The following is a 19065-nucleotide window of genomic DNA, read 5'->3' as shown; positions in this document are numbered from 1 at the left end:
ATGTATATACTTGACAAAACTGAATAATTTTAATGCCAGTAATCTCTATCAATTCATATTAAATCCTATAAGGTTGACAATTTGCATCTAGCAAATCCGATCATTTTAAAATTTCTCGAGACTCTCAAATGGCATGATAATACTTCTGGCAACAGACTTAAAGGAGCTAAATTGCTAATAGGAAAATGGAGGACCCGGAGAAAACCAAGGCGACCCTGCTTCATGTCACTTACAAGCGGGGAATCAAAACCACACCAGCTGACTCAATGACAGACCTTATGATCAGATCTAAAGCACACTAGTTAAACTATTCGACTATCCAACACCTACCCCCACCCCCACACTGGAAAATAAAATCATTCAGACAACTGAAGAAGTACATTTTGAATTGAATAGACTACAATTATATTGTCTCATACACTCAAATTGGATTACTTAAAGTCATTTTCATTTATGGTGCCTTGTGAAATCTACAACTGTCCCTTTTCAACTACTAAACAAGCCAACTTTCATTAAAGACACATTATGGGAGATTAGATAAAGAGCTGGCAGTTCTCACTATAATAGTTACAAACTAGATAATGTAAAAGGAATTTGCTGAAAATTTCAGTCAAATTGATGCACTCTGAACGAGAATTTAGTGATTGAATTTTGGGTCTAGCCTCGATCATCAGTACGATAAAAAACATTGTCTCGATTATCCATTTCATGATTAAATCATGAATGAAAGTTGATAAGCAAATCGGTTCCTAATCCAATAAATATCACAGGGTAGCGTTGACATTGAGAGTTGATTAGGGTCTGGATAAGTTGATTAATGTCCAATTAATAATTTAGATAACATTTCAGGCCTAAAAAAAGACCTGGGCCCGATTCCTAAAAATTCTTAAGCACGTTCTTGTGCTTAGATTTAAGTAGACTTTGCATTTAAGTAAACTTACCTTATTTTGTGTTCCCAGAAAATTCTTAAGAACGTTCCTGTGCTTAGATTTTAAGCAGACTTCATTGTAAGCTCAAGAACGTTATTATGCGTTCCAAGAAAAAACTTAAGCACAACTTCATTCTTAAACATAATCAATCTAAGCACAAGTCCCAAGCAAGGTATACGGCTTGCTTACCAACCATAAGTCTGTTTCTGCTTCAAAAAGATGGCTGACCGTAGAGTTATTCGACGGCATTTCCGACACCTTTTGATACCAAAGAGACAATTACAAGACTGAGAAAATCCTTCTCCAGAAGAAATTTCAAATTAATAATGCTATAGAAAATTTGGCTTCTAGGCCTATCCTGAAACCATTTTATTTATTAGTAGGCCTAAACAATAGGCTCCAAACACACAGGCTACTTTAAGACGTAATTCGCATACCAAAGTTGTTTTTATGACGTTAAAGAGCATCGTAGTCTCAGTTTATGGTAAACTTTACCAGTCACAATGTGCTTAGACTTATACTTGACTTGTGCTTTCGTAAGAATGGTCTTGAGAATTTTCTAGGGACGGTATTTTTATAAGTTTCTTATGTAAGAAAAAATGAAGCATGACTTTGTGCTTACTTTAAGAATTTTCTAGGAACCGGGCCCAGCAATAGGCAGATTCAGCTCTTGCATAATGTATGTTTAAATCTTTTGAAAAAAAAAATTTTGACTAGAACAGAGTTTGACATATCTGTATCACAATCTAAAGCATTACATCAAACAAATTCAATAATTTATTTCCACATGAATCAAAGAGGTTTGTTTACATGTACCTTGATTGCTACCATTTGACTTTCTATCAGTCTATCATTAAACATGAAAAGAATCAGCTGTGCTTTAAGCTCACTTAAGTACAAATGTACATACATTTATTATCAAATGATCAGATGAGTGTTAGTGATATAACAACGTTAGCTATTCCCACCAAGGATCATATGAGTGCTAGTGATGTAACAATAATCGGTACATGTATGTGTGAAAACTTTATACAATGACTATATGAGATGCTAGTTGTTCCCTCCAAGGATCAGATGAGTGAATGTTAGTGATTGTGTGTGAAAACTTCCCTACAATGAGCTGCCAGTTATTCCCTCCAGGGATCAGATGAGTGAATGTTAGTGATTATGTGTGAAAGCTTTCCTACAATGAGCTGCTAGCTGTTCCCTCCAAGGATCAGATGAGTAAATGTTAGTGATTGTGTGTGAAAACTTTCCTACAATGAGATGCCAGCTGTTCCCTCCAAGGATCCGTCAAATCTTGTAGTTTTGAAATAAGTTTTAAATTTTTCTTTAAGGCAAACATTTCATATGTTCCCATATAGTTTCCCTCCACTTAGTTTCTTAAAATATAAAGTTGGTTTCAATTACATGTCTGCCCTAAATTATAGAAAGACTTGTATTCATTTCTCGAACACACCCCCTTCCTCCCACCTCTACCACATTTTACAAAGATGTGGAAGTGGCAGTGCAGTGTAACATACATGTAACCTATGACCTATAATGCACATGGTTGTAAACTAGATATATATGTAACCCATGACCTACAATGCATTATCACATATGTGATAGAACTGGTTAAACACGTTCCAAATATCATTTTATCTCAGATATCATTGCTACGATAGATGCGTAATCAATGCTTGAACGATCGGAAGTGACGAACGCAAAAGGAAAACACAAGTTATTCCTCTATATAACTGACTGAAGTGACGAGTGATAACAGATACATGGGTGAATTTCTGCTCACTAATAATTCTTTCGAAGACCAAAAGTTTGTTATATGAGACTGTAAGAGTATATCTGACAATAAAAGTAATTGAATGTCATTAGATAAGAGAACATGAGAAAAATAGAAACAGTCCGTACATTCACGTGTGTTTATGCATTCTATACTTATAAAAACATGGTAATGCACAGACTTTTTCTATTTTTCTTTCATGTTCTCTTTTATAGTGACAGTCAATTTTTTTATGAACAACTTTTGGTCTTGAAAGGAATTATTAGTGAGCAGAAATTTGCCCATGTATCTGTTATCACCCGTCACTTCAGTCAGTTATATAGAGGGATAACTTGTGTTTTCCTTTTGCGTTCGTCACTTCCGATTGCTGAATAATTGATTACACATCTATAATAGCAATGATCACTGTGATAAACTAATATTTGGAATGTGTTTAACCAGTTCTTATGTGATAAAGACTGGCACCAATATTGTCAATTCAGAAAAAACCTTGGCCTGCCGGCCTCGGTTTTTCTTTTTCTCTGGTTATTGTCTTCAGTCTTTCTTTCCCCAGCATAACCTCAGTCTCTGCTTTATCCTACACATAACCCATGACCTACATGTACAATGCACATGGGTACCGTAATCTAGTTACACGTAGATGTACATACATGTATATGTATACAAGTTATATTACTGTCTAAATACTCTAGTTTAATCCTACTCATTTCTCGAACATTACCCTTCCACCCAGCCCTGCCACATTTTACAAATATATGGCAGTGCAGTGTAACGTAAACTATAATGACCTACAATGCACATGGTTTAGGATAAATTAGATATAACCCATGTACAATGCACAAATGAGTAACTTTGACACATGGGGTAACTTTGACATGTTTTGGTTTTAAAGGACAATATTGGTGTCAGCCATTATCACATATGTGATAGAATTGGTTAAACCCATTCCAAATATAATTTTAGCACACAGATCATTGCTACGTCAGATGCGTAATGAAGAACTAAAGATACGGGGAGTGATGCATAAAATGGAAATCATAAGTCATCCTTATATCTGACTGAAGGAACGAGCGATAACAGATACATGTACAGTACACTGTCAAATTTCAGCTCACTGATAATTCCGTTCAAATGGGTCTTATCTTCTTTAACTGCAGTCATTGTTTTTTAAGGCAAGTGATCGCTCTTGAGTGCCTGCCACTCACCTGAATGTCGACCGAGGGGAGGCTTTTTCCCCTCATCTTAAAATTGAAAATCACTCTCCTTTACAAAGTCATTGGGGGTTTATTATCATTTATCAAACCAGGAATGACCCCATTACATGCAGTTATTGATTTTAGAACCATTTCCCATACACACAACTAATCACTCTCCTTAATATCAAATCACTCTCCTTAATTTCTAAATCATTCTTCTTGTCGAAACTGGGAGAGCCCTTTTAGGGGAGCGATTTTTTCAATTTGTTGATTGAGGGGAGCTTTTTTGGCTCTCCTCTGAAATACAAAAAACCATGATTGTAACTGTGCAGAAACAAGCAGAAGATCCAGTTTCCTTGTATACATGTAGTAAGTAAATTTGTTTCCATAGAAACCCAAATATTATTAAATCCAAGGAAACTCCAAGTAGGCTATGTGTGTCCAATGTTTTATAACTAGATGTATATATATCTTGCTTGTTTTGAACAATTTATGACAGGACAATAGGAGCAGAATGAAAATTGTTTACATAAAACTAGGTCAAATTTGTTTCCATGGAAACACAAAAACTATCAAATCTGCAAAAGGAATAACACCTTTAATAGGTTGATGTGTGTAAAGATTTCAAACAGATATTTTGATGGGATGGTCAGACAGACAGTCTATTTCAATATCCTTCCACTATCATTTGTACTTCCTTTTCCTTATTGCCAGATGATAGCCTGTAGGAGGGTAACATTATACATCCATGTTCACATCCTGATTGTGGTCTAAACATAGTGACTATATACAATAAGATTTCACATGTTTCATTGTCTTTTACCAACAAATGAAATGAGGTTAATGTCCTACTGTTCTGCACCCACTGGGCTAATGAAGATAGTCCAATATAGCTCAATAGCTCCAACACATCCTAAAATGTGCTCATTTTAACTATCCAAGCAAGAAATGGAATCATTGGTAGGGTGGCCCATGCACCTACAGAAATACAGTCAACCGCTGATAGTTCGAGACTACCACTGAAGCGTGCACATTCGCCGTGTCGAGGCCAACTTTCTGACAGTATGATACTATAAATAGCCATGGCACGTGCAATTCTCTACAAATCTATCAACTATTACAGCCGTAAAAAATTTATTGTTGACGATTTTGAATAACCTTAAAATTAAGCTTCTTGGTTATTACAGCAGATTTAGAAATTATGTTCGTTTCATTTTTTAAATCGCTTTATCATTAACTGTACCGTTCAGAGCAGCATCTTTTGGTTTAGTACAAATAATATCTCTGAAGCACTCGGGTTAGACAGGAACATGATACTAGCAGTAGTTTCATTTTACTTTTACAAGCTTCTTAAAACAATTGTTGAGCTAGCTAACGTGCTCATTTCTAAATTCAATTTCTTGTTCTAGCTTTCTGTTATGTTTCGTAAAAAAGAAGTCTTGATTATCCCGACCTGTCAATCAGCCCTTGAATGGTCGATAGACTGGTTAAGCGAGACTAATTTCAAAACAAGGGCACGTAACCTATTTTTTACTCAAGAGTGTCTGGATGTTATGGACGACACATGGAACCAGTTTTCAGTCTATTATTTATAGATGATTAATGGTCATAGCTTATTAAGTACAACATGATCGTTTATTTAGTGACTATAATTGTGTGAAACTGATTTGAGGCTTGGCATATATATAAATATTGTGGCAAAATTGTCGAGATATATGGAGATATTTATTTATGGTGGGTCACCCTATCATTGGCGGGTGTATGCCTACTACTAATATAAACAGAGCAGTCATCAAAATTTCACACACAAAATAAAAGTAAGCTATATTTACAATAACAACAGGATACTTACCACAGCATCAAGGAAGTCAATAATCCTAGTCAATAGTGGCTTTGTTTTGCAAAACTCACGAAATAATTCTCGCCCAATTGGTTGCTGTGCAATGACGTATTTGTATGATAATTCTGAAACACAAATATACATGAAATTTAAGATTTAATTTCAAAGATAAACTATGTGTACAATATCTAATTTAATTTGACTATTAAACACGAAGTAAGTTACTCCACATCTGCAAAATGAACTGAAGTTGAACATTTTATAGTTTTGTAGCAATCCGACGAACATGTAATAGGGGGGGTGGGGGGTGGATGGTCGAATGGTTAGCACGTGCATGCTGTATCATGAGGCCTGTCATTGAGTCCACTGGCATGGTTTCGAATCCCTGGTTGTACGTGACAAGGAGTATGGTCGCCTGTCCAACCTCATGGGTTTCCTCCATGTTCTCCTTTTCTTTCCTCCCAGTACTAAAGACCCCTACGCAGAAGCGAATTACTGAAATAAAACTGAACCATGTGTTAGTTCCGAAATGACCTAGTTCGTGTTGAGCGGATGTTACCCCCACCCCCTCTCTCTCTCTAACATGTAATAGATGGGTATAAAATACAGATGTGATCCGTTGATGTTGGTGTACATGTACCGTACCATATTTTCAAATAATGTACAGACAACTTGCAAATCGTACATCATTTATACTATAAAAAATATTGGACACACAGCCGTCGCAGGGCTTATTTCACTGAAACGGACGTGCAGGATAATGTCTATATTTTAATGGTCTCAAGCTTCCTCGTTCATACATGTACATACATGTACATGTACATGTAATATACATGTATCACAAAATTAGAATTCAAAGAATTTAACCTTGAAACACATTATACAGTTTAATTTATAGTTTTCATGCAATCAGATTAAAACACAGATCCTACATGTATTTCGTTTGGTTTTTTATAGTTCAAAAATTTGTTTTACTTGACTTTACTGCACTAGGATCTGAATGAGTTATCATATAACCTGCATTCTGGTTGATGTGAGGGATTAGCCAATGAAACAGTCTGTTACGCAAGTTCTTGAGAACTGTGGGTATCCCACTAGGAACATCAATGCTGATTGGTTAATCAAATGTCTGATGTCATGGGGTCAAAAGCCACTCATATGACCCCTGACTCGACTCCCCCACTACAACGGTTTAGATCTTCATGTATTGATCTGTATTTTAATAAGATGGGTTTTTATGTAAAAACACATCTAGAAATCGATAGAATACTAAAAATTGTTGTATTCTTTCGAAAAAAAATATCTTAAACAAAATACATGTACGTCACAAATGACCGAATGGCAAAATATTTAAGTGAAAGCCCTAATATGATCATCCTGAGTCCTTCTCAATATGCTTAATATTGATAAAACGTAAATGATATGAAATGGGGGTTTAACGTCCTACTCCAACTGGGCTAATTAAGACAGGCATATGTATGTCATACAGTGTGCTATGAGGGCATTTTGCCTGGACAGCGGCACTACAGCGTACTCTTATAACCAACTCTCAAGAGATCTTTTACATACACTTCGGACCTCAGTTTTTCATCCCATCCGAACAACTGTCCTGTACCACTGACAAGGGGGTGACCACGCTGGAAAATCTCAATGAACTTTCTCGGACAGCGCAAGGATCGAACACAATACCTCCAAGTTACATGTAGCAAGTCAACGCCCTATCAACTGAGTCAATGTGGCTCTGATTGAAAAAAAGTAAATGGTATTTTATCATAAAGTACATTTAATCACGTCTGTTCTACAGGGTACAACAGATCTACTGATGTCTACATATGGCAGTCTTTGATGTTGAATGCCTGAAGGGGCAATAAAAATTATCCATATATCACCTATTAATAATAGATAAACAGGTTGAGGAGATCTAGCGATTATTGTCTATTATTATTATGAGATATTAGTTCTTGTAAAATACTCTGGAAAAGGTTACATTAGCAAGCCTGGAGATAAGGCGTCTGTCACAGACATTGTCCGGTACAAATTCAGGCTTCGTAAGGCACACTCCCTCTGGTGCATACAATGCTGCAAGGAAGGTTACATTAGCAAGTCTGGGGGGATAAGGCACATGTCACAGACATTGTCCGGTACAAATTCAGGCTTCGTAAGGCACACTAACTCTGGTGTCTGCGATGCTGTAGAGAAGGTTATAGGAAGCCTGGGGATAAGGCACCTATCACAGAGATTGTTAGAAATAAATTCAGGCTTTGTCAGGCACGGTAATTCATCTTGCACAAAGTTCAAAATATGAGGTACATGTACCAGTTAAATTAGCAGTGCTGGCACGCCATTTGTTGAATCGATGCATCCCGATTCATCTTCTCAAGATTCGCATATTGAATCGCAAGATAAAGAATCAATATTTAATGATTTTGTTTTAATGGGGTTTTTTGTCACTGCATTAAGTAACCTGTCACTCTTAATTATCCTTGCATACATTATCCATAGGTACACAAACAGTCTTAAATTGTTTTGGTCCTTATTTTGAGCTGAACAATACAAACAATTTTCTTTCTAGGTTTTACTGACTCAATAGAATTATCAATTATTCATTTATCGTGTCTGCACTCACTATACCTAGCCCTATTCATTTGTGTCTAATATTTCGTCATTATTTCCAGGTCTGTGTGGATGTACAATGACAAGAGTTTATAAGTTTTTTACTCATCAATTTGTGACTTGTCGGGAGCTACATGTACATGTATAGTCGCACCATTAGTAAGGCGGTGTATCACCCAACATGGGTTCAATCTTGGCCGAGAAAGTCACCCCCCCCCCCAACAATTTTTTTAATACATGTATGTAAAATTTTCATCCCAATGTTAGTTCATGTATATATCTTGGGAATATATATTTACATATAATTGTACTGCCTCTACTGTATTCCTGTATAATTTGTTCTGCCTGGGTTCAGTTGGACAGTTATCCACTGTTGTCTTATCGACATACGTAATCTTTCATACATTTTTAAAGATACATTGTAAGATTTAGATAAAGAGCTAGCCATTCTTGCTATAATACAAACTGTAGTTCGAAAATAGATAATGTAAAATGAATAATTTGAAAATTTCATTCAAATTTCTCTATTGTGAGCAAAGATATTAGCCTGTGAGGGTTTGGCAAGACGTGTGCAATAATTTCAACCACCGTACTGGTGGTTCGAAGTCTCGCTCCTCCATTTTTAGCTTAAATCGAAATATGGCTGAACTGTTCTAATCTATTTAAAGGAGCTAAATCGCTAACATTTGGGACATAGAAATTGACAAAAGTGGGTCGCAATGTATATAATACTGTAATATGAATGTATATAAACTGATTTACATTCAATGGTTTCCGTTTTTACTCCAATTTCAAATCAGCTGAGTTATGTTCGGCGAAATAAGCCAGCAGTCTCAAGCGAGTGCAAATTTCTAGCGTCTGGTTATTCGTCTACATACGCCGTTTGATTTGGTGCAATGTGTCTAGCCTCGTCCCTCGGGTCTCTTGATACAACTGGGGCTGAAGCGCATTATGGTACACAATTCGTGTACCAATGGTAAAATGTTTATTTTGTCTTCAATATTGAATATCAAAAGTCCATCTTTTTCCGGTAAGATCACAACATGAATGTTGATTTAATTTGACAAATAAATCGTGTTTTCAATGTTGAAGATTTTGGATGATATTGAGACTTAGCTACTTTAATATCGGAAAAATCTGATGCCATTGAGAATTGATTATGGTCTGGATAAGTTGATTAATAATTTAGAAAATATTTCGGGCCTGAAGAAAGACCTGCAATAGGCAGATTTAGCTCTTGCATAATGTATGTTTAAATTTTGGAATGAACACATGTATTTGCCTTTTATCATTGAGTATATTTTTTTAACTGAGATTTAAATTTGATATTGAAGGGTGTAACGGTTTTCAGGAAATGATAATACTAATGTCTCCTATTATTTATTAATATTTATTGTCATGGTATATCTGCATTGTATAAATTATTTAAAGTCAAGCCTACAAATATGACGATTTTCATGTTTCATCATCCAGGTTTTCAATTCGCTACTGTCAGCTACCCATGGTATAGGGTTGGGCGAAATACCAGTCTGACTGAATATCACGATATAAAAATCAATATTATTAATAATATCGAACAATTATCAAACAACTGTCAGTCAACACCACATCAGGGGTATACTGTACAGTATATTCTGACTAAATTCAGGGGAGAACAACATATTTTCAAAGAATAAATATCATTGCTCTACACTTGCCTTGTTTTTATTACAGACAAATAAGAATTGGGAAAGGACAAGGTAGTTACTCACAGATAAAATTGTAGGGCACATATTATTCTGTTTGACAATCAAAGATTATTTGTAGAAATAAGAACTTAATTTGACCTCAGTTATATAACAAGTGTTATTGGGGGGTTACTTCAGGTCACAAGATGTTGAACTTTTCAAGTATGTGATCAAAATTACAAACCTTCAAGCCTAAGGTTATATTTATAGCTGTAAGCTGTGTAATTAATTTTTGTCGGATTTTCTCAAGATTCAATAAAGACAGTATAATACAAGCTCCACTGGCTTTGTTTATTCAAAATCTCAGGAGAAAGATTTTCAAACCAGATATTTGTCCTTATAAGTCAAGTATCATTACAAAGCAATACCAGCTTGTTCAGATAATCTCATATTGTGAGCACAGCCTGGAGAATGGGTTGGATTGCACCAAAAAAAGAATTATAAGCAAGGGTGGAGAGAGAGAGAGAGCTCCACTTGACACATTTTAGATCATTTCGCGATTAACATATCGTTCAATTTTATTTCAATAATTCACTTGCTCATAGGGGTCTTTAGCAGTGCTGACTTGGTAGGAAACCGGAGCAACCAGAGAAAACCCACGAGGTTGGACAGATGACCCTACCCCATGTCACATACAAGCAGGGAATCGAATCCATGCCTCTTGGCTCAATGATAGACCTTATGTTGTAGAGTGTTAACCAGTTGGCCAGCCAACTCCTCCACCTGGAAATGGGGCACTATCACAGATATTGTCAGACACAACTCCTCTGGACCAGCATAGATTTGTCTATTTGCATTGTTTTAAAGATGGGAGCTACGGTGGCTATTTGGTTAAAATGCTGGCTCGCTGCCGGGAGGTCGCGCGTTTGATCCTGCATCGGCCAAGAAGGTCCATCAGGATTTTCCGACATGGTTTCCCCTTGTCAGTAGTGGTGCAGGACGGAGGGCCTGACAAGGACAGCAGTCTAGTCATTTAGATAGGACGAAAAACCAAGGTCCCATGTATACATTGGCATGCACGTAAAATATCCCTTGGCAGTTGGAATTCGATATCAAGGCAGGCCATAGTACCGCTGCCCGGACAAACTTTCCCTCATACCCAGTTGGCGCAGTAAACTAGGAAATTCATCAAGTCCATCTATTAGATTTCATTATTTTCAAGCCATGCAACATACATGTATATATTTACTGATTTTGGTTAACATATTCATGCTGTTACTGTTGACACAATCAAGCTAGAGAACTAGTGGGGCTTTAAGACAAATTAGACAACAGATTTTTTATTTCTCATATTTAATTCTGGTAAATGGCTTATTTCATAGATTATGTAATAAATAACAGTCTTATCTCTACATGTAAAGTAGCAAGTCAAGACATTTTCACTTGTTGAAACTACTTGAAAGATATCAATAACGCCTCATTACAAAAACCAGTGTGGCGGTTTCACACTGTACCTGGTTTGGCTTTGTTCCAGTAAAACTACAGAAGTTACATATGTAACAAGTTCCCAGTTTTTACAAAAAACCATTCTTATAACAGTCGAAAATCCTTACAAATTACACTGAGGCTAAGGAAAAAACATTTGAGGTACTGGGCGAAAAAAGGTACCAAGCTAATTTAGTTACCGATCCAAACCGTGACACCAGATAAACTCAATATCACTATATTCCATTAATACTTTATACATTTATTTTCATCAACAAATATTACACATTAAATCAAATCTGTGCATTTCATTTCAAAACTGCAAACAACATTTTGTTTTAAATGCTAGTCTGGTTTCCTCTGCCGAAGTAGTTATTTATGGTTTTAGCGATAAGGAACTTCAAATCTAGACATGAAATACACATTAATGTTTAAGGAAAGATAAAACTGTTCTATTCTACAGACTAAATTATTATTACATAATATAAATCCCCGTTTTAAGTTGTTTTTTTTGTGATTTATATTCATAGAGAATTATACATATTTGGGGGTGCCACGGTGACTCAGTGAGTAAGAGCAAGACGTAGGGTTGCTAAACTGAAGGTCCCGTATCCGATGCCTGCATTGACCAAGAAAGTTCATCTGGATTTTCAGGCACAGTTTCACACTTGTCAGTGATGTAGGAAAGAGGGCCTGTCAATGGACAATGAATAGTCCTTCAGATGGAATGAAAAACCAAGGTCCTGTGTACGCACTGGCCTGCATGTACAAGAACCTTTGACAGTTGGAATTCGAAATACTGTAAGAGTAGGCCATAGCGCTGCTGTCCGGCCAAAAGGTATGCCAACGCAAACTGATTTCAACACTGGTTTAATAACATTTGAATGTACTTTTTCACTCATCATGTGGCGAGCTCATCAGATAAATGTATATGTAAGGAAATTTATCAGCCCTTTTATCATGAACATATGTAGAAAGTCCAGCAGATAAATAATTATAAAGCATGTATTTGTTGAATCCCCCATGACGAACAAGTACTGTTAAGGCCTTCATGTAAAATGTATTATAAACTTGTAAGTAAAACTATCACCACTTTTATCTTAACCATATGTAGGTAAGTAATGATCCCCCAGTGAGAACGGGTTAACTAGAATCAATTTACCTATATATTAACACAAAGTAGTACATACTTCACTGGTAAATTACCTCTTGTACGAGCTTCTTACAAGAAAAACATTTATAGTCACCAAAACTCATTGAGAAATTTGACGTATTGCCAAATAATTACATGATCAAGAATACTTCTAGTATATAATACTACCATTTATTTTGTCTACACTATGTTTAATGACATTTTAAAATTGTTTGTATTGGTATGTAACATTTTAGAAATGAAATGAAATTTACACTGTTAGCCAGGTACATGTATCATTTAATCTTGTGTATCTAGCACTAATTTCTTTCACATTCATTTAATATCTAATCTTTGTTTAAAAATTCATAAAAACTGTTTAAATTCACCATAAATCATTTAATTTGTACTTCTGTCCAGTTTAAAGCTGACCATTCAATTTTGATAATGAGTGTCCAATTTACAAGTGTTTAATTTCTCAATCACTGTTAAAAAATAAACAACCCAATTGATTAATGATGTATAATGATTAATTTTTGAACAGTGGTCAGGAAATTAAATACTTGTAAATTGGACACTCATTATCAAAAATAATCAGTCAGCTTTAAAGTGGACACAAGTACAAATTAGATGATTTTTGGTGATTTTAAATGATTTTTAAACAAAGAACTGATATTAAACGAATGTGAAAGAAATTGGTGCTAGATACACAAGATTAAATGATACCTGGGTTACAGTGTTAACATCCTACAGTTCTGCTCCCTACAGGGCTGATGAAGACGGGCATACATCATAAAGTGTGATATGAGGGAAATTTTTCCTGGACAACGACACTACAGCCTACTTTTATATCGAATTCCAACTGTCAAGGGATCTTTTACATACCCATCCCATTCAAACGACTAGACAGCTGTTCTTGTCAGGCCCTCCATCCTGCATCACTGACAAGGGGGAACCATGCTGGAAAATTTGGATGAACTTTCTCAGCATATGCAGGGATCAAACACCCAACCTCCAGGCTAGCGAGTCAGTGAGGTAACATTTATATGAAGTTTCATAGTTTGAGACTAACAAGATTTTTATTTTTTCGGTAGCGTACATGCAATGCCAGGATGGAAACGTTTGCCTGGACAGCTGCATTTCGGCCCACACTTTCAAATCGAATTCCAACTGTCGAGGGTTCTTTTACATGCAGGCCACTGGAGAACCTCTGTTTTACATCCCATCTGAATAAATCAACACTTTCTTGGTTAATCCCATTGGAAAAACCCCTAAAAAATTGGGAAGCTGGCCCCGAGTTCACAAAGCATTCTCAGACTTAAGTTAAGAATTTACTCAACTTTCAATCACTGTTTATGAGATATATCTTTGATCCAGGAACACAAAACTTTGCACATAGTTTATTACTGATGTATTTGATACATTAAAACAACAAAAGTTTTATAAAGGGCTATATCTTAGTTAAAATAAGGTGAAATTTTTTTCTTCAACTCTTAACTCAAGCCTGAGAATGCTTTGTGAACTCCATGCCTAGCTTGAAAAATGCCACGACTTTTCTTGTCTCCACGCCAGAATTCAAACCCAGGACATTTGACTCAAGTACCCTAATCACTCGACTATTCCCTACTTCTTATTAACAGCCTTACAATAAACAAATCCATTTGTAATTGTATACTGTTTACTTTATGACTCAAATTTTATTTTTATAATAGAATAACTAGCCAAAATATCATCTTAATAGACTAACCCACTTATCTTGTCATGGTTTAAATATTTATAAAGATTACAACTGTAATTAGAGAATCTAATAATTCATGTGGTGCCCAATTATGTCAGACAAATTTAGCTCTCACTATTAAAAGTTTCTAATTCTTACATTCAGTTGTTGACTCATTTTTAAACTTTATAGTATGTACATATCAAAATGAGAGAGAGAGAGAGAAGGTGCGGAGGATAATGCCTACTTGACACAAACTAGGTCATTTTGGGACAAACATGGTTCAATTTTATTTCAATAATCCGCTTTCGCATAGGGGTCTTTAGCAGAGGGAGGAAACCGGAGGAGCCAAAGAAAACCAATGAGGTTGGACAGGCGACCCTACTTCTTGTCACGCACAACCGGGGAGTCGATATCATGCCAATTGACTCAATGACAGACCTTATGATACAAGGCGTACGCACTAACCATTCGACCATCCAACCCAGCTGAAAATTATATACTGATATCAGAAACGAAATGGGATTTGATGTCCTACTTTTCTGCACAAGCTGGGCTAAACAAGACATGCATACGTCATGCAGTGTACTACCTGTACATGGGAAACTTTGACTGGACAGTGACCTAGTCTTATTTCTAATTCCAACTGCATTGGGTTCTTTATGTGAACACAGGACCATGGTTTTTAGTCCCATCTGAATTGCTAAATGCTATTCCTTGCAAGCAACCAAACTAAAAAATCCTGGGAACTTTTTCAGTCAACCTTTTGGTTAGTGATCTAGCACCTTACTCACTGAGACACTGAGTAGCGTATTGGCTAGGCCCCAGGACTACAGTCCATATAGTTCATGTATTAATCCAGCTCTGATCACATGTTGTAGTAGTAATAAAGATAAAATTAGTCAGTGTGCCAGTAAATGTTTACATATTATTCAATTTCCTACTAAACCCGGAATTTCAAATACAAGGTCAAGTTCATACCAGTTATGTCATAGGCTACACATTCAAGCAATTACACACACCTACTGTATACAAGATCATAAGCACCAATAAAATGTTTCGCATACTGTATTATTTTTAATAATTTGTACAAGATATATTATCAACTCACATTCTGGAATAGTTCTTTTATTTTATGTTGGAAATTTAAAGCGATCATTAAAAATTAACAGAAATTTTTGGTTTATTTTTTCTTTACTGGTATATATAATAAACAAAAATAGGCATTGATTTTCCAATAGTCACCTTAAAACAATCGGATTTATACATGTAGTGACATTAATTCCTGTAATATGTATTCAAGGTGTTAACATTTATCTGTCACACCAAGATATACATTGTATTTTTTATAAAATATATAATTATAAAGGGGACAGAGAGAGAGAGAGAAAGAGAGAAATGGGTTTAACATCCACTCAACACAAACTAGGTCATTTCGGGACTAACATATGGTTCAATTTTATGTCAATAATACAATTGCATGTAGGGTTCTTTAGGAGTGGGAGGAAACCAGAGAAAAATAACGAGGTTAGACAGACAACCCTACTCCTCATCATGTACAACCGAGGAATCAAAACCATTCCAGCTGACCCAATGACAGACCTTATGATAAAACGTGCACGCGCTAACCATTCGGTCATCCAACTCCTCTAATTATAAAGGTACATGTACATTGCAAGGTTTGGAATGATACTTACGAATTTTGGATTTTATATCCATACAATGGGAAATGTGAGGGAATCGAAGTATCTGCTTCCATTTCTTGCTTTTACCTTTTCTTTTACCACCGCCACCTGACAAAACAATGCACCAATATAAATAAACATGTAGTTAAAAAAAACACATATATTATCCTGATTAAAAGTCAAGTTTCACAGTAGTTTTGTCTTGTTGGGTTGTTAAAGAAATGAAAGTTGTTTATCGTCCTTCTGTTCTGCTCCGACTGGGCTAATGAATGAAGCATATGAAATGGGGTTTAACAAAATAAGGCTAAATTCAATTACGGTACTTCACATGCCAAATTTGAAAAAACAAATTGTAACATTTATGTCATAAAGGGAAGGTAAAGATCAAAGAAAGTATACCATTCAATGTAATGTTAATTTTATTCAAATGATTAAATTCATACGCATACGAGTCAGATGGCCAAATAAGACTAAATTCGAATATTTCACACGTCAAATTTGAAAAAAATAAATTGTAACATTAATGTCGTAAAGAGATTGTAACGATCAAAGAAAGTATAAAAATGTACCATTTACTGTAATATCAATTTTATTAAAATGATTTTAAATTTATACGCATACGATAGACCTATTTATTATATAATTCTCTCCTCTACCATTGTGCACACAACAACAAATGAAAAATGTCACTGTTTCTGTATGTCAGTCTCAGAATGAATCGATGATTGTGATGATGAGGTGTTAATAGCATGCGTGTGCATGAAGGATTAAATATGACTGAGAAGGAGTTGGGGGGGGGGAGTATTTTCACTTTAAAGCCAAATACTTTACAAGTGTGGCCTACATGTTACAACAGTACAATACTGAACACACAGTGACATGGTCTACTCAATGGATTTACAATGTAATTGGTGGTATAGCCTGGCCTACTCTCTTAATGTTTGTATATTAAATATAGATGTATTATTATACATTCGTCTGGCAATATCTAACTGACAACACAGACTTATTACCGTAAAAATAAAAAAGTACAGAATTCGTCCTGTGAGCTTTAGATCTAGAGTCACTCAGTCATTGACGTATTCTCATAATGTAAATGTATCGTCACCCCCATACATATATTGGCATTATTGGACGAATGTCAAACATCAACCTACATGTATTGAAGGGCAAAAAAAATATATATACAGACAGAGATCATTGGACTGTATATGAATGAATGATAAATACAAGTATAAACTGTCAGAAAACAGTCTCTCATAATTTTTCTGACATAAAAATGTAAACATGTCCGATGTCCACTTTCTAATAATGTGAGTTGTGAAGCCAGATTTTTCACTCACACTTACCTTCGCGTGCCTTCAGGTAAACAGTGTTAGCAACTATATTTTCTAATTCCATCTATTCTGCCAGAAGTGATGGGCTTCAATGAGGGCATAAACAGCCCTGATTGAATCCACAATATTTTATTGACGGCTTGGGTGTGGTGGAAGGGTTCAGCAATATGGCGGCCTTCATCAAGAGATTACAGAAATGAAAGATTCTGATTGGTCAAAATTCCCATGCCGTGCTTCGCGAGCAGAATTGATTGGGATGCTTCTTTGGTCTGTGTCTGTAACATAAGGATGATAGAATTAAAAGGTTGAGAGAAAATATGTTTCTTTTAAAATATAGACGCCATTAGAACTGGACCCGAATAAAAATAAAACTTCAAATTACAGGGCGCATTTATTTATGGTTGACGTTTTTAATTTCATTTTCACTGCACACTTGTTCAGGCCTATCCTATAGTCATATATAATATAGCCCTCCCCCGAGTCTTTATTATACTTTATAGTCTTGAGTCTGTAGAGTCTATAATGAAACTCCAGATAAAAAGTATACTTCCCACAGGATGAAAACTATTTATTATGTATCACTTTTTCATTTTTAGAAAGGGTTTATCGCGTATTAATTATTCTTTTATCTAAAGGACAAACCGTACATTGACTAAATATCAAAAATGAAAAACTAAAGGTAAACAAATGATTTGATTTTGATTGTGATCATTTAGTGTATGGGAAAACAATAGTTAAACCGTTCGGAGTTGATCAAATGTGCCCTTTGGGGATCAAACCCAAACATTAAAATTCTTGGACTCACCAGGCGTGTTAATCAGTGCACTTTAGACAGGACTATTATTTTTCTATATTTTTCTATTTTGCTTTAAATTAATTATAGAAACAGTCATATTTAGGCCTACAATACAACTAAATATTGTCTGGCTTTTGGCCCACCCGAATGACTAGACCCGAAATCTGGTCAGCAACCCAGTGCCCCCGTTTTTTTCCATTGAGCCACCGTTGCTCCCCATACAGCAAACAATTCGAAATAGGAGATTTTGCAATAACTAGCCGACATATTGTAGCCTAGGCCTATAACCCAACTCCTAAAGATTGCAACCATTCCACAAGAATACGTTTTGTGAACTGACACCAGTCTTTATTATACCTCTACGCGCAAGCGATTTATTGACACAAAATTGAACCATACTATGTTAGTCCCGATGTGACATAGTTTTCTGTTGAGCGGACATTAAACCCCATTTTTCTCTCTTACGAATTAAATGTTTTGCTATTTAATTGGGCCAGTTTTTCAAAAGCAACTATTATTAGCCCGCCAATTAGGCCAATAGCAGATTATTTTTTACTTACTTATTTTTTTTTCTTGCCGCAGACCATCTGTTGTAAGAGATTTTTCATATCACTGCCGGCTTTAGATGAAGAGCGGCCCGAGGCTATTCAACTTATGAGGCCCCTCCCAACCCCCGACCCTCACAACTAGGGGAAGATGAACATGTGGGTTTTTTTTTTTAAAATCAAGGCAACAATGTGTGAAAAAAAACTTATGACATTATAAGACACCCACCCCAGTGTCGGACTGGACCCACCTGGGCCTAATTTAAAAAAAAGTGGGCCTAAGCCTATAAGGAAAAAAAGAAAAGAGAAAGAAAGGAGAGTGGGGGGGGGGAGAAAACAAAGA

At 35.7% G+C, this 19065-nt stretch overlaps 1 protein-coding gene across 1 annotated transcript in view; it reads right to left on the bottom strand.

Annotated features, from left to right (window-relative positions):
* Positions 1–17916, bottom strand: part of LOC126815097 (G protein-coupled receptor kinase 5) — a 36114-nt gene extending 18198 nt beyond the window's left edge. Inside the window, exons 1-3 of the mRNA XM_050540634.2 lie at positions 17394–17916; positions 16057–16152; positions 5758–5870 (exon numbers count right to left, since the gene is read on the bottom strand). Coding sequence (XP_050396591.1) covers positions 5758–5870; positions 16057–16152; positions 17394–17445 — 261 coding nt within the window. The 5' untranslated portion in view covers positions 17446–17916. The remainder of the gene's footprint in view (positions 1–5757; positions 5871–16056; positions 16153–17393) is intronic.
* Positions 17917–19065: the final 1149 nt, after the last annotated feature.

The sequence above is a fragment of the Patella vulgata genome, chromosome 3, assembly GCF_932274485.2.
Source record: "Patella vulgata chromosome 3, xgPatVulg1.2, whole genome shotgun sequence".
Lineage (NCBI taxonomy): Eukaryota > Metazoa > Mollusca > Gastropoda > Patellidae > Patella > Patella vulgata.
This window is presented reverse-complemented; position numbering and strand designations above follow the sequence as displayed.